Here is an 18,971-nt window from a genome sequence, read left to right on the forward strand (position 1 = left end):
GGACACAGCAGGATGCACACTCAGGACACTGAGCCTCAGTGAGGACACTGCAGGATGCACACTCAGGGCACTGAGCCCTCAGTGAGGACACAGCAGGATGCACACTCAGGACACTGAGCCCTCAGTGAGGACACTGCAGGATGCACACTCAGTGCCCTGAGCCCTCAGTGAGGACACAGCAGGATGCACACTCAGGACACTGAGTCAACAGTGAGGACATAGAAGGATGCACACTCAGGGCACTGAGTCCTCAGTGAGGACACAGCAGGATGCACACTCAGGACACTGAGCCCTCAGTGGGGACACAGATTCCCTGCTGCTCTGCTTCTTGTGAATGGCCCTTCCTCTTGGAAGCACAGCAGTGCTTCACGTGAAGAGGAAAGAGGAGCATTATGGGGCCTGATAGGTTTGTATCCCTGAAACCTGGCAAAGGGCCCATCAACAGGGCTGGCAGGTGGGTGGGGGCCAGCTAAGGCCAGTACAGAACAAACTCAGGGCCAGAGGGTACAATCCATGTGCAGATCTGCACTGAGATGGCCTCTCTGCTACCCGTCTTGGTGGAGAGTATCCAAGCCCACAGCCTAGGTGTGCATGAGGGCTCAGTGGCTGCGCTATTCAACTTGGCACAGGCTAGATCATCAGAGAAGGGAACCTCAGCTGAGAAAAACGTGTCCGGAAGGTCAGGCTATATGCAAACCTGCAGAGAATTTTAATTAGTGATTGATGTGAGTGGGCCCAGCGCATTGTGGGTGAGGACACCCCTGAGCTATTGGGCCTGGGTTCTATAAGAATGCAGTCTGAGCAAACCATGGGGACAAAGCCAATAAGCAGCTCCTCCATAGTGTCTGCATCAGCTCCCGCCTTGCTGCGGGCCACAGGAATATATCATTAGAACTCAGCTGGTTATGGCAAAGTCACTACCTGGATGGACCAAGAATTCCTCCAGAGGAAGCCAAATCCCAAGGAGTTTTTGGTGTTACTTGGCTTGTTATATATCAGCTGTATTCTGTTATGAAAATCATGTGTGCCTTCATAGTTTTCCCAATTGACTTTTCCCTAAGAAGGACTAACAGTGTGGACTGATCACTCTCCGGACATACACATTCCAGGTATTTGGAGAACAGCCTCGGGAAAGGCTTTCTCTGGAATCAGATATCTCTCTTAGCCACTTTCAAGGACTACAGGAAACACCACCCAGGTGGGCGACCAACTTCTGAGGATAACAATAATAACAGCCCACATACAAGTCTCCTGACTTAAGGTAAATTTCACAAGGAGACACTGCCTAGGAGAGGTGAATGTTAAGTAAATAGCTTTACACAATTTAGCTTGGACCCTCCCTTTATATACCAGGACTTCCAGGGCACAGGATGGAGAAGAGAAAGGAGAATGGAAGAACTAGATGGGGAAGAACTTGAGAGGAACAAACTGAGATGGGGAAGAACTAGATTGAAGGGCTAGAAGAGAGGACTAGAGGAATGAGATGGAAGATGAAGAAGAGCCAGATGGGGAAGAACAAGATGAGAAAGAGCCAGATGAGAAAGAAGGAGACGGGAGAGGAGCTGATAGGGGAAAGAACTAGATAGATGAGAACCTAGAAGGGACAGAACTAGATGAAGGAATTAAGATAGAACCTAGAGGGGACAGTAGATAAATATAGAGAGAAATCAGGCAAGAAAGGAGCTAGGCATGAGAGCAGAATAGAAGCTGTGCAGAGAGAACTATCACAGAATAATAAAGTGTATGAACTAAGGAGTTTCGTGTACATAGATTCATTTCTTTTCATCAAAGATTAATTATCAGCTGGTTGTAGATTCTTCCCGGACCCTGGGAGGGGACTATCGAGGGCTGGACCCCCATAGTCCCCGATACTGCCTCCAGGTTCCAAGCTTGTTTAAGTTCCTGTCCTGACTTTCTTGGGTGATGGACGTGGAAATGTAAGCCAAAAAATCCCTTTCCTTCCCAACTTGCTTTTGCTTATGGTGTTTCATCACAGCAATAGTAACCTGATGTGGGCATAGTCTTTTTGGACACAGTTCACTAGGGAAACCGGGAATGTTAATCAGGCAGAGATGTTTCCTCAAAGGAAGAGTTACCTATTTTCTGCCCAGAAGGCTGGGAGTGGATATTGTTAACAACCTGGTGACCCTTTTGCTATCTGTGGAGGCAGACCTCACCCAGAATGTTTACTCCAGACTCTTCCCTTCCTAGACCTTTATCTTTAGCTCCCAGTTAATAGAACCCATCTTTAGGGGAAATCTCGCATGTACTTTATGGCCTGCTGACCTCTATGCTCTCTCAGTCACACACCACACTTGGTTCTAGGTCCTTTAGCTGTAGAACCCACCCTCATGTTCACATGTACTTTGTAAAAGAGCTTCTATATAGTCACATCTTAAGCTTTATTGAGCACCTGGAACTGGGCTGATTGTTGCTTGGAATCTGTTTTAAATATGCTGACAATGAACCACTGGCATCAGACTCTGCAAGCTGAATCCTGGTTGATGAAGTCAGTCTGCACCTGGTTTTATTCTCACCTCTTCAAGGTTTGCTTCCCTGCCTGGACACCTGCAGAGTCTCCCTCGGTAACCCAAACTAAGACAGTAACTGCCAGGCCCTGGAGTTGGGAGGAAAAAACCAACACTGCCCTGTCATCCTGGACACCTCACCAGGGAGGTGCCCATTTCAAATCAACATCGACTATCTCAGCCCCTAGGTGAGTGGGCTGAGACCTGTCTGTGACCTGAAGAAGGAAAGAGCTCCTGACTGGATCCCAGTCACAGTGAACTGGGAAGATACTGTCCATCACAGGGAGCCCTGGGTCATCAGATGGGCTGTGGGTCCCACTCTGCTCCATCCCCTGCAAAGTGACCAGCTGTGCCTCCCCACCATGTTTATTGTTCTTTGCATCTGAGGAAGGGACCCACCATGGCACAAGAGCCTCTGCTAAAGAGAGCCTGGAGACGTTGGCTCCTGAATCCTGAGTAGGGAATTAGGTAGCCAGGAGAAGGCGTCTCAGGTTGGCCTGCACAGGCAGAGAGCAAAAAGTTCTGAGGCTCTGTAAATGCTGCTGGCAGGTAGCTAGCATCCCAGGAGCTTGTCAGGAATGCAGAGCCTGCAAGCAACTGGTTCTGGGCCCAGGAGCTGTCCAGCACAGATTCTGGAAAAGCGTTAGGGGAAAAGTGCTAGGGATAGCAGTTGTTCAACCTGTCATCTGAGATTGGCCAGCAGGTGGCAGCAAAGGCCACACTCTGACCTGGGTCTCACAGGCGTGTTAGGATCAGTAAGGGTCCCAGGACAAGGACATCTAGTTTCCAGAAGGCCCCTGTGGTAGAACTATGCAGAAGAACTCAGACTGCACACACCCCCACTCTTTCTCTTATACTTACACACACATACACACACACACACACACACACACACACACACACACACACACACTTTCTTTGCTAAAGCAGGGACCAGAAACCAAGGTTCCTTGAGAGTAAGAGATGGTTCTCAGGCAAGCTTTACAGGACAGTATCTGATGTCCAGGGAGGGCATCCCAAAAGCAGTGCCTCTAATCCGGTATGGGCATAGTGCTGGGGAGCTGGGATGCAGCCTGAGGCCTGTGTTCCTGGCATCTCCATCTCAGGAGGTCACTGGGATGCTCTGATGCCAGTCAGTGCTTGGGAACCTGTACTGAGATCTGCACTTAAGATCTGGCGGGCCACTATCTGCCAAGTGCTCCAGATTGAAGCTGTGACAGGAAACTGAAGAGGCCAAGGCTTCACATGAACACAGGGAGAGTGGGTCCTGGCTGTTAGCAGCCAGGGCAGAGAGGCAGCCATGTCTGAATCTTGTCTATCACAGCAAAGCACAGCATGTCTGGGCTAAATCCATGGAAAGCTGTTTCCCATAGTACTAGAGGCAGAAGGCCAAGGCCAAGTTGTGGGTAGGGTTGGCTCCTCCTGCAACCTCACTTCCTGGATCACAGCATCTGCCATCCACTTGTACTCTTATGTGGCCATCTCTCCATGTGTTACCACCTCTTCTCAGGGCCCCAGGTAGAGCTGGATGTGGTAGCACATGTGTAGAAGACAAAACCAAGAGGATCACAAGTTCAAAGCCAGCCTTGGCTACATAGTTAGAAAGTGGGGAGATGTTGTAGGAAAAGCAAAACCAAAAGGATAGACTCAGACCAAACTTGGCCCAATACGACCTCTTTAGCATAACTCCCTTGCTGATGACCCCTGGCTGCTGAATACAGTCCCATTCTGAGGAGCTGGGTAAGAGAGAACTCAGCAGAAATGAGAAGCTTAGGTCATTTGATGGCAGACACCAGGCTTTGCTCAGGCAAGTGTTGCTGGGATGGCTGAGGACCAGCATGGCATGTGCTTATCAGGACATAGGACTCCAAGCTTCAGGACGGTGGATGGGCAGGCTTGGAGTCTGGCTGCTCTCGGGTCATACCTAAAAGAGTAGTGCCCCCTCTACTTTGCTTCCTTTAACAAAGGAGACTCCAGCAGGCTCTGCTGAGTCCCACTTGACTGTGTCTAGTCCCAAATTAATCTTTCTGAAATGGTGTACCAGGCTTTTTCTTCTAAGCCACCAACCAGCCCCCAAATCATGACACAAAGACTTATTATTAGTTTTGAATGCTGAGCCTAGCCTAGCCCTGGCTAGCTCTTTTAACTTAAATTAACCTGCTTCTTTTCATCTACCTTTTGCCTTGGGGCGTCTTACCTTTCTTACTTCTCTGTACCTTATTTTCACTGCTTCTCTATGTCTGTCTGTCTGACGGCTGCCTGCCTTCCGGCCCCAGAGAATGTCCCTCATTCTCTCCTCCTCCTTCTCTTGAGCCGAGATTTCTCCTCCTATTTATGCTCTCTGCCTACTTGTCCTGCCTATCCTTTTTCTGCCTGGCTATTGGCCACTCAGCTCTTTATTAGACCAATCAGGTGCCTTAGGCAGGCAAGGTGAAACATTCAACACATCTTTACATGATTAAACACACATCCTTACATCATTAAACAAATGCAGCATGAACAAAAATAACACACCTTTACACAGTTAAAGTACTATTCTGTAGTATATACAAATGTAACACATCTTTGTCCAGTTAGAAAAATTTTCCACAACAAAATGGTTTTGATTTCATTCCCTCCAAAACTAGAACTACTCATTATTGATCATTTTAGTTCAAAAATTTTTGAGCAAATGCCTCCTAAGCATTTGGGATTTGGTATACACCCTTCTAATGCTGCTTGGAACTGCTAACCACAAAGGCTTGAAATAAACAAAACCCCATTCCCTTACAATTCTGTAATCAGAAGGCTGGCTGGGTCTTGCTAGACAGAAACCAAGAGGTCAGCCCTCACCATGGTAGTGAATGCCTTTAACTCCAGCGCTTGGGAGGCTGAGGCAGGAGGATCACAAGTTTGAGGAACACCTGGCTACATAGTGAGTTCCTGTCTCAAACAAAGAAGAAAAAAACAATGTAGAGGTCCACAGTCTGCAGAGATATGGGGGACAGATATCGTCGGCTCACCCTGGCCGTCATTCCTCAAACTTGAAGGACTAAAGTCCTCATGTTTCAGCTGACTGGATCCAAGGGCTGCCTTGGCAGGCGGGGTGGAGATGTTTCATGACCTGTGGTACAGCATCCAGACACTAACCCAGGCTGAAGAACCCGCTCATCTCTTGGGCCTCTTTCTCAGGGCTCACGGGATCAGGCTGGACCACCTGAATAACCCAGGATAAACTCACCATTTCAAGGACTTAGCCTTCACTACGCATGCCTCTGAGTCCATTTGCCACAGATGCCACGTGGCAGTCACTGATTCTATGGAATAAACCCAGACATTCCTGCAAGCTACTCACAGAGGGTCTACCTATCTCTGAGGCTTTACCAAAACAGAGGAGAAACCAGATTGCAAGAGGCAACCACGTGCCTCCCAGGTCCATTTCAGCCTACCAGAGAGAGCACAGAAGATAAGCAGCAGTAAAGGGGGGGTGGGGGGTGGGGGGGTCGATACTTGCAAGGTTTAGGGAAGGCTTCACAAGCCTCAGCATTCAGAAAAGCCCATCACATAGGAACTGGGCACTTGGATTAGGATTAGCCAAAGAGGCAGAAGAGTGACTGGGTAGTAGGAAAGGTGGAGGGGGGGGGGTGTCACAAGTGAGAGACGACTATAACTAAACAAGCAGAATCTTAATTCGGGGAAACTGCTCATGAACTGGAGGGGGGAGACTATGGCACGAAGGATCGAATTCCTGCTAAAATTGATGAGGGGAAGCAGTAAGTCTGCTGACAATGGGGGTGGGAAGGCACTGGAACAGGCCTGCAGAACAACGGACAAGGCCAGGTAGCAAGCAAAAAGGAGACCTGGGGCTGTGACTCAGCTTCGAGAGAGCTGGGTTCAATCCCCAGGATTGCCTAAGGCTGGCAGAGTAAGGGCCGGAAACCCCAACACCAGCAGGTGGTGGCAAGGAGGATCAGACTTGAGGTCATCCTCTGGTGCATAGCAAGTTTGAGGCCAGCCTGGGACATGTGAGACCCTGTCTCAATAAAGCAAAGAAAAGGGACTGCAAGAAGCTACAAGAAGGCTGAGCAGGCGACGGAACTTGCCCCCAAGCTTGACAGCCTGAGCTCAGTCTCTGGGCCCCACATGGTGTGAGGAAAGAACCAAGGCTCGTGCACTTCCACAAGTTGTCCCAACGTTTATTTACGTGTTTGTGAATGTGTGCTGTGACACACGTGCTTCCTCCCACTCTCTCTGGGTAACTATGTTTTGAAGAAAATGAGAATTAAAATTGAAGCTGTGGTGCCTATGGCTCCAGAGACACAGCAGCCACCGTGAAGCGCAAGGAGAAGGGGGTCTGAAAGGCTGGGGTGGAGGAGGGGTGGGGGTGGGGGTGGGGGCAGAATCTCCCTGAGAACTGACTCTCTGTAGGCTTCCAGCCTCAGCGCTTTAATACTTTTTTTTTTTTTCATTCAACATGAGTCCTGTGTGGGGAGGAGGACTTTGTGGGGAGGAGCTGTGGGATAGTTAGTCTTTGATGAACACTGTTCCAATTTCCAGTCAAAATATTTAGAGGAAGAGTACCATGCAGCTTCTACAAGAACTTTACTACACAACTTTAGCACTTTAATTGTCAAATACCCGCTGGCGGTGTGTGATGACGTTTCCTGACGTTCCAGACTCCTAGAGAGCCAAGGTGCTCTTTCCTTGCAGACCAAGCACCCCCAGGAGCCACACACACCGCCGCCACCCCTCTGTCCCTAGATGCCCTGTAGGCGGAAGCAGTTTTAACTGAAGACACAGTGAGGCTGTCCTGTAACGGTTTGGACACTGCCACTCACTTTCATCACTACTACTGGCCATGCTGGAAAACAGAATCAGAAGCGACACAGTATGTTCATGGTGATGGTTCACCAGCTTCCAATGTAACCAGCTGTATTTATCACTGGTCACTAAAATGTGCCTGGAATAAAAACTGAAGCTTGGACGTTACAAAGTTAATTAAAAATAGACACACTCAATTATCAGAAAATACTTAACTATACTTTAAACAATGTGGGCAAAATATAAAGCTTTACTTATTTATTGAGACAGGATCTCACCACATAGCCCTGAAGAGCCCAGGATCTCTATGTAGAACAAGCTGGCCTTGAACTCGTGATCTGTATCTCAGCTTCCCGGCCGCTGGCACTACAGGTGTGCACCACCATGTTCAGCTGAATTTTTTAAAATACTGAGGCTATGTAACCGAAACAGTATTTATGGATATATTGGTTACACTATAAAACAAAACACTATGATTAAAAATTATGGCTACTGGGATGTCTTAAATGTGTAGGCAGCTCATGTTCTAAACACCCATTCAGACAACAGTAGGAATCAATACAACTTTCCTTCCTTATGAAACACCGCTTTTCTCGTTTATCCGTCATCTTCTTACCCCTCCAACCTACCCCAGGCTTAAGCTTTGTAAGCCACTTGGCTCTGGGCAGCTCCTGAACTCAAGAGGGCTTATTTCTTGGCAGCTGTCAATGGAGATGGTAATTGAAAGGTTAGTCAAGCCTACTTCTGTGTTAAATAAGCATCCTGACTCTTGCTCAGGTGACAGATGTGTGACATCCCACCAATAGACCTACACACACACCTTCTTCCCGGGTCTAAGACACAGGACAGCACGTGGCATGCTGGCCAATCCGTTTGTCCCCGTGTCCACGGCTCTTCTCCTCACCCAGAGTTCCACACTCGGGAGCTATGTCACAGTAATAACCTCAGCTCCAAGGCCAGCTCTGCAGTGCGTTTCGGAGGTTGCTTAGACAGACACACGCTCCAAGACAGTCTGTGAAGACACCGCCTGCCTGTGCAGCGCTCGGACCAAAACTGCCACTCGGGATGTCTCAGTTCAACAGAAGTGTTTCTACAGGTAACTATACGAACAGCCCAAGGTAAAGACACATCAGGTCACCAAGAAGTCACCAGAGATCCGGGCTAACAAGGAAACATGTAGGTGGGAGACAAAGGTGGCAGTCCTCCCTGTAAAGCATGACATTGTGTGGTGACACCCTAACACAGCACGGTCCCCACCACGCTTTGGAGTGCAACCCCAGCACTGCGGGACGGGGTGTGCCCAGCCGGGGAACAGGCTCATAGCTTGCATGCAGTGACTGCCAAGGCTTCCGGCTCACTTCCCAGAGCCCACTTCCCACACCAGTGAAGGGTGGCTGCTTGTGAAATACCACCAAAATTTATTTCTTCAGAAGTTAACTCAAAATGACTCTGCTGTCTGCCGAGGGCCATGTCTGGGTCTGTGTTCTTGCTGTCGCTGGGGTCTGTGATGATGTCGTGAGGGAGGGAAGGTGTCACAGGAACAATGTGTGTCAAAATCTGAGGGCTGTGTTGACCTGGCTCCACCCATCACTGGCCATTGGATAGCTGGCCCAATGGACACTGCAGCGGGAGAGACGGCCCCACCCCTCACCATGGGCATAGGAGAGCTGGCTCTGGCCCTCATCTGAGGGGGGAGGTCCCAGTGGGCCAGATCAACCAGCTTAGGCACCACCCAGACCCACATCCTGGGCCTTGGGTTGGCCCACCCTAACATCTACCCTATGGTCTGCTGGAGTGTGTGAAGGGACTGGTCCTGCGGTAAACAACTGTAGGATTTCTATGACTCGGGGCAACAACAGAATATCCCAGAGGAGTCTGGGTCCAGTGAGGACCATGTGGAAGAGGCCTTGAACCAGACCGATGACTCACAGCAATGAACATTTTGCAGGTGGAGCTGACTGGACAAAAGGGTATACTGTGTGACACACCACAGCACCCAATGCCACTAGGATGAATGCAGAGGTGTTGGAAAGAGAGAAGAGCAAGGTGGCTTTTTTTTTTTGTTTGGTTGGTTTAGTTTTTAATTAATTTTTTGGAGGGTTCTTTAGTGGGGCATGCTGCAGGAGTGAGGGGCAGATATGGAAGGACTGGGAGATGAGCGAGATAAGGGTGCAAGATGTAAAATTCCCAAAGAATCAATAAAGAATTATGTTTAAACAAAACTGCTGTGAAATTTCTCAAAATGCCATCTAGTTTGATGAATACCATTTAAATTATGCAAAGAATATGACATTATAAATAATCACTCAATTCTAAGTTCAAAAGTACATTTATTTAAATGTGAGCAAGTTATCAATATAAAAGAAAAGAGTGTAAGAAATAAAAATAATCAAAGTACAAAACATCTCAAATCTTTAACATCCATAATTTAGACAGCAAAGTCTTTATTTACATAATTTTATTTGTAGATGAAATTTCATACACTTTTCTGAAAACACATAGAAACCTAAATTAATCGAAAGACTTCATGTGGGCTCTTAGGCGTATAATACAAAACATAATTTATGTTTCCTAGAATAAGATCACACATCTTAACACGATGCAGTCAGTATTGCATGTCTTCCTGGTAGAGGCCTCTCCCTACGGCAGAGCTGGAAAACAAGGCCTCTGCAGGGAGGGAGTCCTGGGCTACACGCTGCCAGCAGCTACCCTTGTGCTCCAGGCTCCGGGCTCACAGCACACAAGAGGCTGTCAGTTAAATTTATATGTGGCCTCGTTGAGGAAAACGGTTTTCACACACAAGGCAGCAGGGTGACACCAAGCCAGAGCCCCTGTGTGAGAGAGGCAGTTCTGGACCACCTCCCTCTGCATTCAAGACGGTCGGTCCCATTGCACACTTCAACACCCGGGTCTTAGGAGATTTCTGCTCGCATGCACAGGCTCTCCATCTAATACACAGGTGGCTGGTTGGAGGCCCCCTGCTCAGGTGATTCCAGCGTATGGTCAACACTAAAGCCCAATCCAATGTACACTCCGGATGGTTTCCTGTCCCAAAAGCTACCACAAAAACCATGTCCTCCAGAGAGCTGTCACCCTAACATCTGTGGGCAACTTTTAGGCTAGCAGTGGTTCTCAATCTTCCTAATGCTGCCACCCTTTAATACAGTTCCTCATGTTGTGGTGACCCCAACCATAAAACTATTTAGTTGCTACTTCATAACTGTAATTTTGTTACTGTTATGAATCAAAATGTAAATATCTGATATATGTAGGATATCTGATACGTGATCCCCTGTGAAAGAGTTGTTTGACCCTCCCAGGGGTCATGACCCACAGGTTGAGAACCACTGGGCTATAGGTATAGAGCAGGCCCACAGATGACTAATGTGACCTGAAAAGCAACTCTTCATTGGAAAATAAGCATGGGACAGATGGTCCCAGGGAAAGCCTGGAGAAGACACAGGAGGATATGCTGCATAAAGAGCAGAAGCTGCAGCACACCTGCCCCCCAGCTCAGTGGCCATGAGGAGGTTCCCCACCAGGCACTCCCGATGGCTCCTGGCACTCACTCTGTCCCCAGTGCCACCCAGCAGAGTCTCCTAGCCCACATTTTACTGAGCTCTCTCAGGCTAAGAGGAAGTACTTAGTAAATGCCCTCAGCTGGTGACACCACACCGATGAAGAGCCAGGATGACAGCACTCTGAGCTGGGTGCCCAACACGGGGGCTGATGGCACACTAAAGGAACCGCCTCACTGGGCACAGTGGCTCAGGCCTGCAGTGCCCAGGCCAGTGCTCAAGGCTAAAGCAGGAGGGACGCTGGGAGGCTGAGGCCAGGCTGGGATACATAGCACCAGGCCAGCCTGCAACAGAGTGAAACCTCTCAAAACTGTGTCCTTCCTTCTAACTGGAGACCGCCTCATATGGACTGTCAACTGTGTGACAGGCTTCACTTCTTTCCTGAGAGCCTGAAGAGCCTTCAGCCAGCGTTCAGACACTTACCTGGCTGCTCTCAAGCTGTGTCCTTTCCCACCTCATAGCTGGGGTGTAGAGCACACCCCTCGGGCACTGGCCGCACCGTTTTCTATGGGGTGTAACTATCAACTCCTTGAACCTCTACCCAAGCCACACAGGTCCCTAGTCTGTCACCTGCTGACTGCACACTCTGCGACAGCAAGGCAGAGGTCTGGTGACAACCTGCAACGCACCTTCTTCCTTGCCTGTCCCCGCTAGGCGTAGCCCTCATAAAGGATATGATTCGTAGTCCAGTGTCTGTGTGAGCACTCCAGTCAGAACAAACTCCGCATTGTGCACATCTGAACGGAACAGAACCGAACCATTAGGGCAAGGCTACCACCGTGAACACACGCAGGCCGGCGCGGGGGCGTGGGGAGTCATACCTATTCCTCTGGCAAAGTACTCTCGACATAAGTGCAGGTCATTCTCACAGGATATTAGAATGATCTCTGACAGACTCTAGGGAGGAGAGAGAGCTCATGAGTGAGGGAGACGTCCAGGTGCGACAGACAGCGCTGCCTTCTCGGGGCTCTGCTCTCACCTTATTCTGCCTGTGCTCCATGAGCTTGCGGAAGGACGGCTGCTTGGCTAACACCTTCCCCCCGGCGCACTCTACAATGGCCTTCATCGTTGCGAGGCTCGGGCAGATGCCAGGGGTGATGTAGAAATACTTGGTCTAGAAATAAACAGAAGCACGCTTTTTGAATGTTTTTAATTGCACATAAATAACTTTCATAAATTGGGCCCTGAGTTTTTTGTGTATGTTTTTTTGTTTTTTTGAGACAAGGTCTCTCTATGTAGACCTGGCTGCCCTAGAACTTTCTTTGTAGATCAGGCTGGTTCACAACTCACAGAGATCCTCCTGACTCTGTCTCCCAAGTGCTGGGATTTAAATGCAAGGACCATCATATCCAGTTCTGAGATTTTTGACAAAATCATTTAACTTTCTAGAATTATTAAGGTTATATTCCCCACCAGTTCCCTATCTACCCAGACATGCACAGAAGGAGTTAGATGAGCACTTCCCCCCATGGTCAGTAAAAGTAACCACATTTAACTGCCTGTGGTTGATCTGTAGACATTAATAATCAACAGAAATCCAAGCACTTCCCTTGATGTAAAGGAGCCCAAAACTTGAACAGTCTACTTCTCTCTCCCTGTCTTTCATCCTCTTTCTTTATTGTGTGGGTCTGAATCTAGGCCTGCCTGAAGGCTATCTTGTGAATCTGTCCCTATCCTTTGGTCTGTTTCTGTCCTTCCCCTTGTCTAAACAGCATAGAAATCAACACAGAAGGTATCGCCAACCAATGACCAATGATCCAGACAACAGACAGTACTACAGACACGACTGTTTATCAAGCAGGATCCAAATGCTGTATTCAACATTTATGGTGGATATTCGTTTAAGATGGCTTTCCGTCTATCTGCTGCTTCCAGCAAAGATTATCAGAACACACATTCAAACACACATGTATTACTCTTAGGTCAGGGGCATGGAAGAGTACATAATTTAAGTACACCTATGTAGTAGCTTAGGTTGAAAAGGCTGATTACATGGGAAATCCAAGGCAAGAAAGGTTGACTGTTTCTCTCTCTCTCTCTCTCTCTCTCTCTCTCTCTCTCTCTCTCTCTCTCTCTCTCTCTCTCTCTCCATCATTTGTCTGTGTAACAGTCCTAGCTGTTCTGGAACTCACTTTGTAGACTAGGCTGACCTTGTACTCACAGAGATCCACCTGTCCCTGCCTCCTGAGTTACAGGACTAAAGGGGTGTGCCACCACACTCCGGCCTACATTGCTCTCTTAAAGGCAGGTTAAACAAATAGGCTTGGTACCCAGTTGGACAGAGTCTTAAGTCTCAAGTAACCCCATGGTGTATTATTAGCTCCATTGTGAGGTCCAGCAAACGTCCCATTCTCTTAGAATCTGAGATATTTTTGTCACAATGCATTGCCACAGCTTTGCCAACCACAAGAACCAAAGCATTCTCTGTCACGGCAACACGGCATTTGGCCACAGCTGTCTGCCTAGCAGTGGAACACCAGCTCCGCTCCTGCTGCTACAGACGGACTAGGAAGTCACCCCGACGCTGATGCTTTCCTAGGCCTATTGCAGAACTCTCACAGAGAAAGGGAAACACTTACAAAACTCAGACCCTGGAGCTAAAACTGAATCTTAGCTTCTGAATCACTTCTAAGAAGTTCCAAGACCCAATGATTTTTATTGGCTACTTAGTTCTTTGATATAAAAAATACTTCTAAACTGTCCTAAGTCTCTTATCTAACAAATATTTAAAATAAAGACTTCTAAATTTTCCATTTAGCATTCATTCAGGATATTCCCAAGTGCTTTCTCTAATGGAATACATATTTATTGAGACTAACACAAGCGGGAGCCCTCAAAGACTTGTTAAAAGTAAAAAACAAAAACAAAAACAAAAACAAAACAAAAAACTTTATGTCTCTTACCAGTCCAATTATTCATCAACATACTCTTGAATCCCTTCTGACAGATCTACTCATTAGGTTACTGTAGCAATTTCTTCATCAGACTAAAGAGTGTTTCCTACAGCCAAGTGTGGCGATCAAGAGACCGAGGCAAGAGGACCTCTGTGAAATTGGCGGCCAGCCCAGTCTGCGCTACAGGGAGACCCCATCAACATTCCTTAGGATGCGCCACACTCCCTTGCAGAAAGAGTAGCCATGAAGTGGGAGGACAAGACCTGTGTCACTGTTGCATCTACTTAGCTCTACGGGGCTTTCCCTCCCAGCGTACCTTAAAGAGGGGAGAAACGTGGGCTCGCTTTAAGGACTCTTCCAGACTGAAAGAAAAGAGCACTTCTGCCTCAGCATCTCGCAGGATATAGTTCTGCTCATCTGGAAAACAGAACAGTGCATGCTCTGAAAGACACAGCCCCAAGCAGAGAGGCAGGTCCACATGCAGGCAGTACATACACTACCCACAGTCACTCACCCTGCCATTTGGGTACTGTCCTGACTATTTTTATGTCAACTTGACACAGGTTAGTTATCTGAGAAGACGGAACCTCAGTTGGGAAATTGCCTCATGTGGTGGTTTGAATGTAACTGGCCCCCATAAGCTCATAGGGAGTGGCACAATTAGGAGGTGTGGCCTTGTTGGAGGAAGTGTGTCGGGGCAGACTTGGAGGTCTCCTTTGCTCAAGCTATATCCAGTGTGGAAATAGACTACTTCTGCCACCTGTGGATTGAGATGTAGAACTCTCAGCTCCGTCTCCAGCACCACGTCTGCCTGCACACCGCCATGTCATACCATGATGATAATGAACTAATCATCTGAAACACTAAGCCACCCCAATTAAATGTTTTCCTTTGTAAGAGTGTCTGTGGTCATGGTATTTCGTCACTGCAATAGAAACCCTAACTAAGACACCTCCCTAAGATCAGGCTGTATGTAAGTCTGTAGGGCATTTTCCTTATTAGTGCTTGATGGGGGAGGGCTCAGTCCATTGGGGGTGGTCCACCCCTGGATTGGTGGTCCTGGGTACTAGAAGAGCAGGCTGAGAAAGCCACGTGGAGCAAGCCACCAAGTAGCATTCCTCCATGGGCTCTGCATTAGCTCCCGTCCCCAGGTACCCACTCTGCTCTATTTTCTGTCCTGGCTTCCTTGGATAATGAACTGTGATACAAAGTGTATACAAACTAAACCCTTTTCTCCCCAAGTTGCCCTTGGTCACAGTGTTTCGTCACAGCAATAGTGACCCTAACTAAGATGGATATGTTTTACTCACTTCCCTTGAAAACAGCCAGACTACAAGAATAGGCAAGTGTTCTTCTACCACAGAGCTACACTGCGGCCCCCAGGGTGACTACTAATAGGAAGACCCAGCCTGTTAGAGCTTCCACAGAGCGCTCATCAATGGGCCCCAATGAGAGAATGTGGCTAGATGCTCTCATCTAAGACTTTATGGTGCAGCAGAAATGGCATTTTATAGGCACGTTTCCAGAGCGATGCACTAAGGGTACAGCTTGTCTCTCCCTTGATGTAATCAAAGACTAAATCTTTATGTCGTATAGTAGAATACCAAGATGTCAATCAAAGAAATCCCTGTGACAGGAAATAAATTTATAAGCTTAAATGAATAAACAAATCCAAGAAGACACCACAACTGGGCGGTGAAAAGGAGCAGCCTCGCTCGGCACGGCCCGGCACCCACCAATGAACTTCTGGCACTTGAAGCACTCCTCCAGCCACTCCGGAGTCACGATGTGCTTCACCACAGAGATGGCCGTCAGGAACTTCACGGTGCGAGTCACCTTGCTGGCGATGAGGTGGGTACACTTCTTTGTGGACTCAGCAACTTCCCCACCCAGGATGTACAGCTTCTGAAGCCGCAAACAACCAGAAAGGGAAGCACATGTCAGCAGACACAGAGACCAGCTCCAGCACAGGGCTGGAGTGCCTTCCTCAGCTGCACTCAAGGACGGCAATGCAAACCACAAGAGGAAAGCACAGAGCACCTCCAACGGCCGCCTCGGCAGCCAGCTCCACACAAACTGTCAAAACAAATTCTCCAGAAATCAGTAACTCCAAGCTGAAAAGCCAGAGGCCCAGGACCCACCGCCTTCCAGACACTATCCTGAAATGGATCCATCTCTGTCTAACAGGGGCATAACTGGGGACTGAGGCAGACATACCTAACAGAGACTGCTTAGAGTTTAGAGGCATGAAAATGAACTGTACTAAATTTGTAACAGCAGTGCTAGTAATTTCTTCCTTAAAAGAAAGAAAGAAAGAAAGAAAGAAAGAAAGAAAGAAAGAAAGAAAGAGGAAGGAAGGAAGGAAGGAAGGAAGGAAGGAAGGAAGGAAGGAAGGAAGGAAGGAAGGAAGGAAGGAAGGAAAAGAAAGGAAGGAAGGAAGGAAGGAAGGAAGGAAGGAAGGAAGGAAGGAAGGAAGGAAGAAAGAAAGAAAGAAAGAAAGAAAGAAAGAAAGAAAGAAAGAAAGAAAGAAAGAAAGAAAGAAAGAAAGAAAGAAAGAAAGAAAGAAAGAAAGAAAGAAAGGCAGGCACTGGCAAGATGGCTCAGTGGGTAAGGGCAGTTGCCCTCAAGCCTGATGGGAAGTCATTCCTGGAATCCACATGGTTGAAGGAGAGAACGGAATCCTACAGGCTCTCCAGATTTACATGATCTCCAGATACATGTACGCTATGGCACATGTGCACCTCCCTGCCTCAAACACACACAGAGCACACAAAGTAATATTTTTTAAGCAGAAAATGTATGAATCCAACCTCATATAGTTACGGAATTTTTAACCATCTTCTAGCAAAACAAAACTACCAATGACCAGATCCCACCAACCCCTCAAAACGTGTGTTTACAAATGTTCTATTATCACCATCCTCCCCACTCACCCAGGGTGGCCTCCTCCTTCCCCAGAAAACTAACCATGGGCAGACCACGTTCTCAGAGAACCTGCAGAGGCCCAGTGCCCTTCAAGCCTAAAGAAAGGCTTTATAAAAATACCATCCACAAGGCCCAGACTTTATGGTGACAAAACAATCTAGTAACGAACAAGGAAATAATGGCATTGAACAAGGTGATTACAACCACTATCACGGGGCTGTAAGAGGCTGCTCCTGATTCAGCAACCACTGTCAATGCTACTCAGCAAGGAGGGTGCCTCGTGCAAGCTAGTCACGCTCTCTACCTGAGTGGCATCCCCCAGCTAAGTGCTGTTAATAAACGGCTAGCCTAAAGCATACAGAGAGGACCCTGCTGAAAACCTTCCAACACAATTTTCACCTTAATGTACTGCTGAACTTGAACAGGTTCAAATCCAGTGAAGAGCACATAGGGCGTCAGCTCCGGAGTCAGCTTCTTAGTGGGAGGTGGCAGGTCTTCGATTCTGTAACACAAACACACGGTGAGGACTTCATACAAGTGCTCTTTAGGCATCCCGGAACTTAAGAAGCTTTAAGAGCTTGAGTATTGGGGGTGGGGGATTGTTGTGATGATGTCCTTTCTCTCCCACCAATTAACTTATAGCTCCACTCCAAAGGATGCCACCTGGACCATCAGAGAGAATCGAGCATGTAGATCATTCTTGTTGAGAACAATGCTCTCAGATGGGCATGGAGGTGCATACCTCCAATCCCAGCACTTGGGAGATAGAGCCAGGAAGATCAATTTAAAGCCAACCTCAGCCACACAGTGAGTTTGAGACTAGCCTGGACTACATGAGACCCCATCCAAAAAAACAGTGAGGCCATGCTCTCCTCTTCCCTGTAACCATGGTTCAGTCCTGCTTTAAGAAGGAAGCATGTAACACTAGTTTTTGTCTTATCAATTTACCAGCTTGCCAAGAATAGTGGTCACCCAGAATAGCAGTCACTCTTCGCATTAACATGTATATTCCCAGTACAGTGGCTGCTCTTTATGTTAACATGTATGTTCCCAGTACAGTGACCATGCTTCATGTTAACATGTCAGTACAGTGGCTGCTCTTCCCATTAACATGTATATGCCTAGTACAGTGGCCACTCTTCACATTAAAGTGTATTTTTAATATTTTCACTTATTTAATATTTTGCCATGGGGCTGATAGAACCCACAGCAGCTTCACCACACCAGGCAAGGGTTCTATGTCAAGCTTTGAAGAAAAATCTCAAGTGACTTGGGTAGCTCTGTTAGTCATGAGGACAGACGGAGAGAGCGTCCTGGCATGTCTACACTGTTCAACTCTAGTCCTGTCTTCACCGAGGCACTGCAAGGTACAGTTTCAGTAAAAGCCTTTGGTCTTAGACATTTACCTTCAATGATCTCAAATCTTATTTCTCAGTTTCTATGGAAATGAGATGGTCTGGAAAATCTTTCAACCTTATCTGTGGCCATTTCAACAGCTTTAAAAAACTGAGTTTTACTCAACCTGTGCTCTGGGTGTGAAGAGTGGAGAGAGAGTTGAAATGAGCGATGAGGATATACTGATTGCAAAGGGTCTCCAATAGCCCCGAGGGTCAGGGGAGAGACCAGAGCCCCCCGGCTTGCTCCTGTTCACTGTGGCTTCTGCTCTCAGGGAGGCAGACTGCCGGCCAGAAACACTGCCTCCACATACGCCAAAAAGTACACATGTAATAACACCCAATCAGCACGCAGCGTGCAAAGCACACAAGTCTGGGCTTTCTTTCCCAGGGTGGCCTCTCTGAGGACACACCCCGAGGCCCAGCACCCAGCACTCAGGAGCACTTCCAGCACTTTGAGGGGCAGCCTGTCTCTTACCAGCAGCTGCTGCTTCACACATGGTTTGGGTAAAGTTTTGCTTAAGAAAACAGTTCTAGTTTTTCTTTTTAATAAATAAGAAAGAAAAGTGCTTATAGTCACTTAGTATCGCTCCAATGAGAAACCGTGGTAATGCTGCGTGGCAGCAGGAAAGAAATCCTGTCTGATTTACGATCATGTGTATGAGTCTTTTGCCTGCATGTGTGTCTGTGTACCATGTACACGCCTGGTGCCCAGAAGAGGGCATCAGATCCCCTAGGACTAGATTTATAGGCAGTTGTGAGCTGTCATGTGGGTGCTGGGAACTGAACCCAGGTCCTCTTTCCCAGCAGTAAGTGCTCTGAACCACTGAGCCATGTCTCCAGCCCCTCAAA

General features: G+C 47.8%; 1 protein-coding gene across 2 annotated transcripts in view; it reads right to left on the bottom strand.

Moving 5' to 3' along the window:
* Nucleotides 1–9,752: 9,752 nt before the first annotated feature.
* Paxip1 (PAX interacting protein 1) overlaps nucleotides 9,753–18,971 on the bottom strand; it is a 48,695-nt gene continuing 39,476 nt past the window's right edge. Inside the window, exons 15-21 of one of the 2 annotated variants that reach the window (XM_028864209.2) lie at nucleotides 17,125–17,227; nucleotides 15,537–15,705; nucleotides 14,117–14,217; nucleotides 11,886–12,020; nucleotides 11,728–11,803; nucleotides 11,583–11,643; nucleotides 9,753–10,095 (exon numbers count right to left, since the gene is read on the bottom strand). In XM_028864209.2, the coding sequence (XP_028720042.1) occupies nucleotides 10,080–10,095; nucleotides 11,583–11,643; nucleotides 11,728–11,803; nucleotides 11,886–12,020; nucleotides 14,117–14,217; nucleotides 15,537–15,705; nucleotides 17,125–17,227 (661 nt within the window). In that variant the 3' untranslated portion in view covers nucleotides 9,753–10,079. Of the gene's footprint in view, nucleotides 10,096–11,582; nucleotides 11,644–11,727; nucleotides 11,804–11,885; nucleotides 12,021–14,116; nucleotides 14,218–15,536; nucleotides 15,706–17,124; nucleotides 17,228–18,971 lie in introns of those variants that run through there. The other variant, XR_005091086.1, reaches the window with a different exon arrangement.

This window comes from Peromyscus leucopus, chromosome 3 (genome assembly GCF_004664715.2).
Source record: "Peromyscus leucopus breed LL Stock chromosome 3, UCI_PerLeu_2.1, whole genome shotgun sequence".
Classification (NCBI taxonomy): Eukaryota; Metazoa; Chordata; class Mammalia; order Rodentia; family Cricetidae; genus Peromyscus; species Peromyscus leucopus.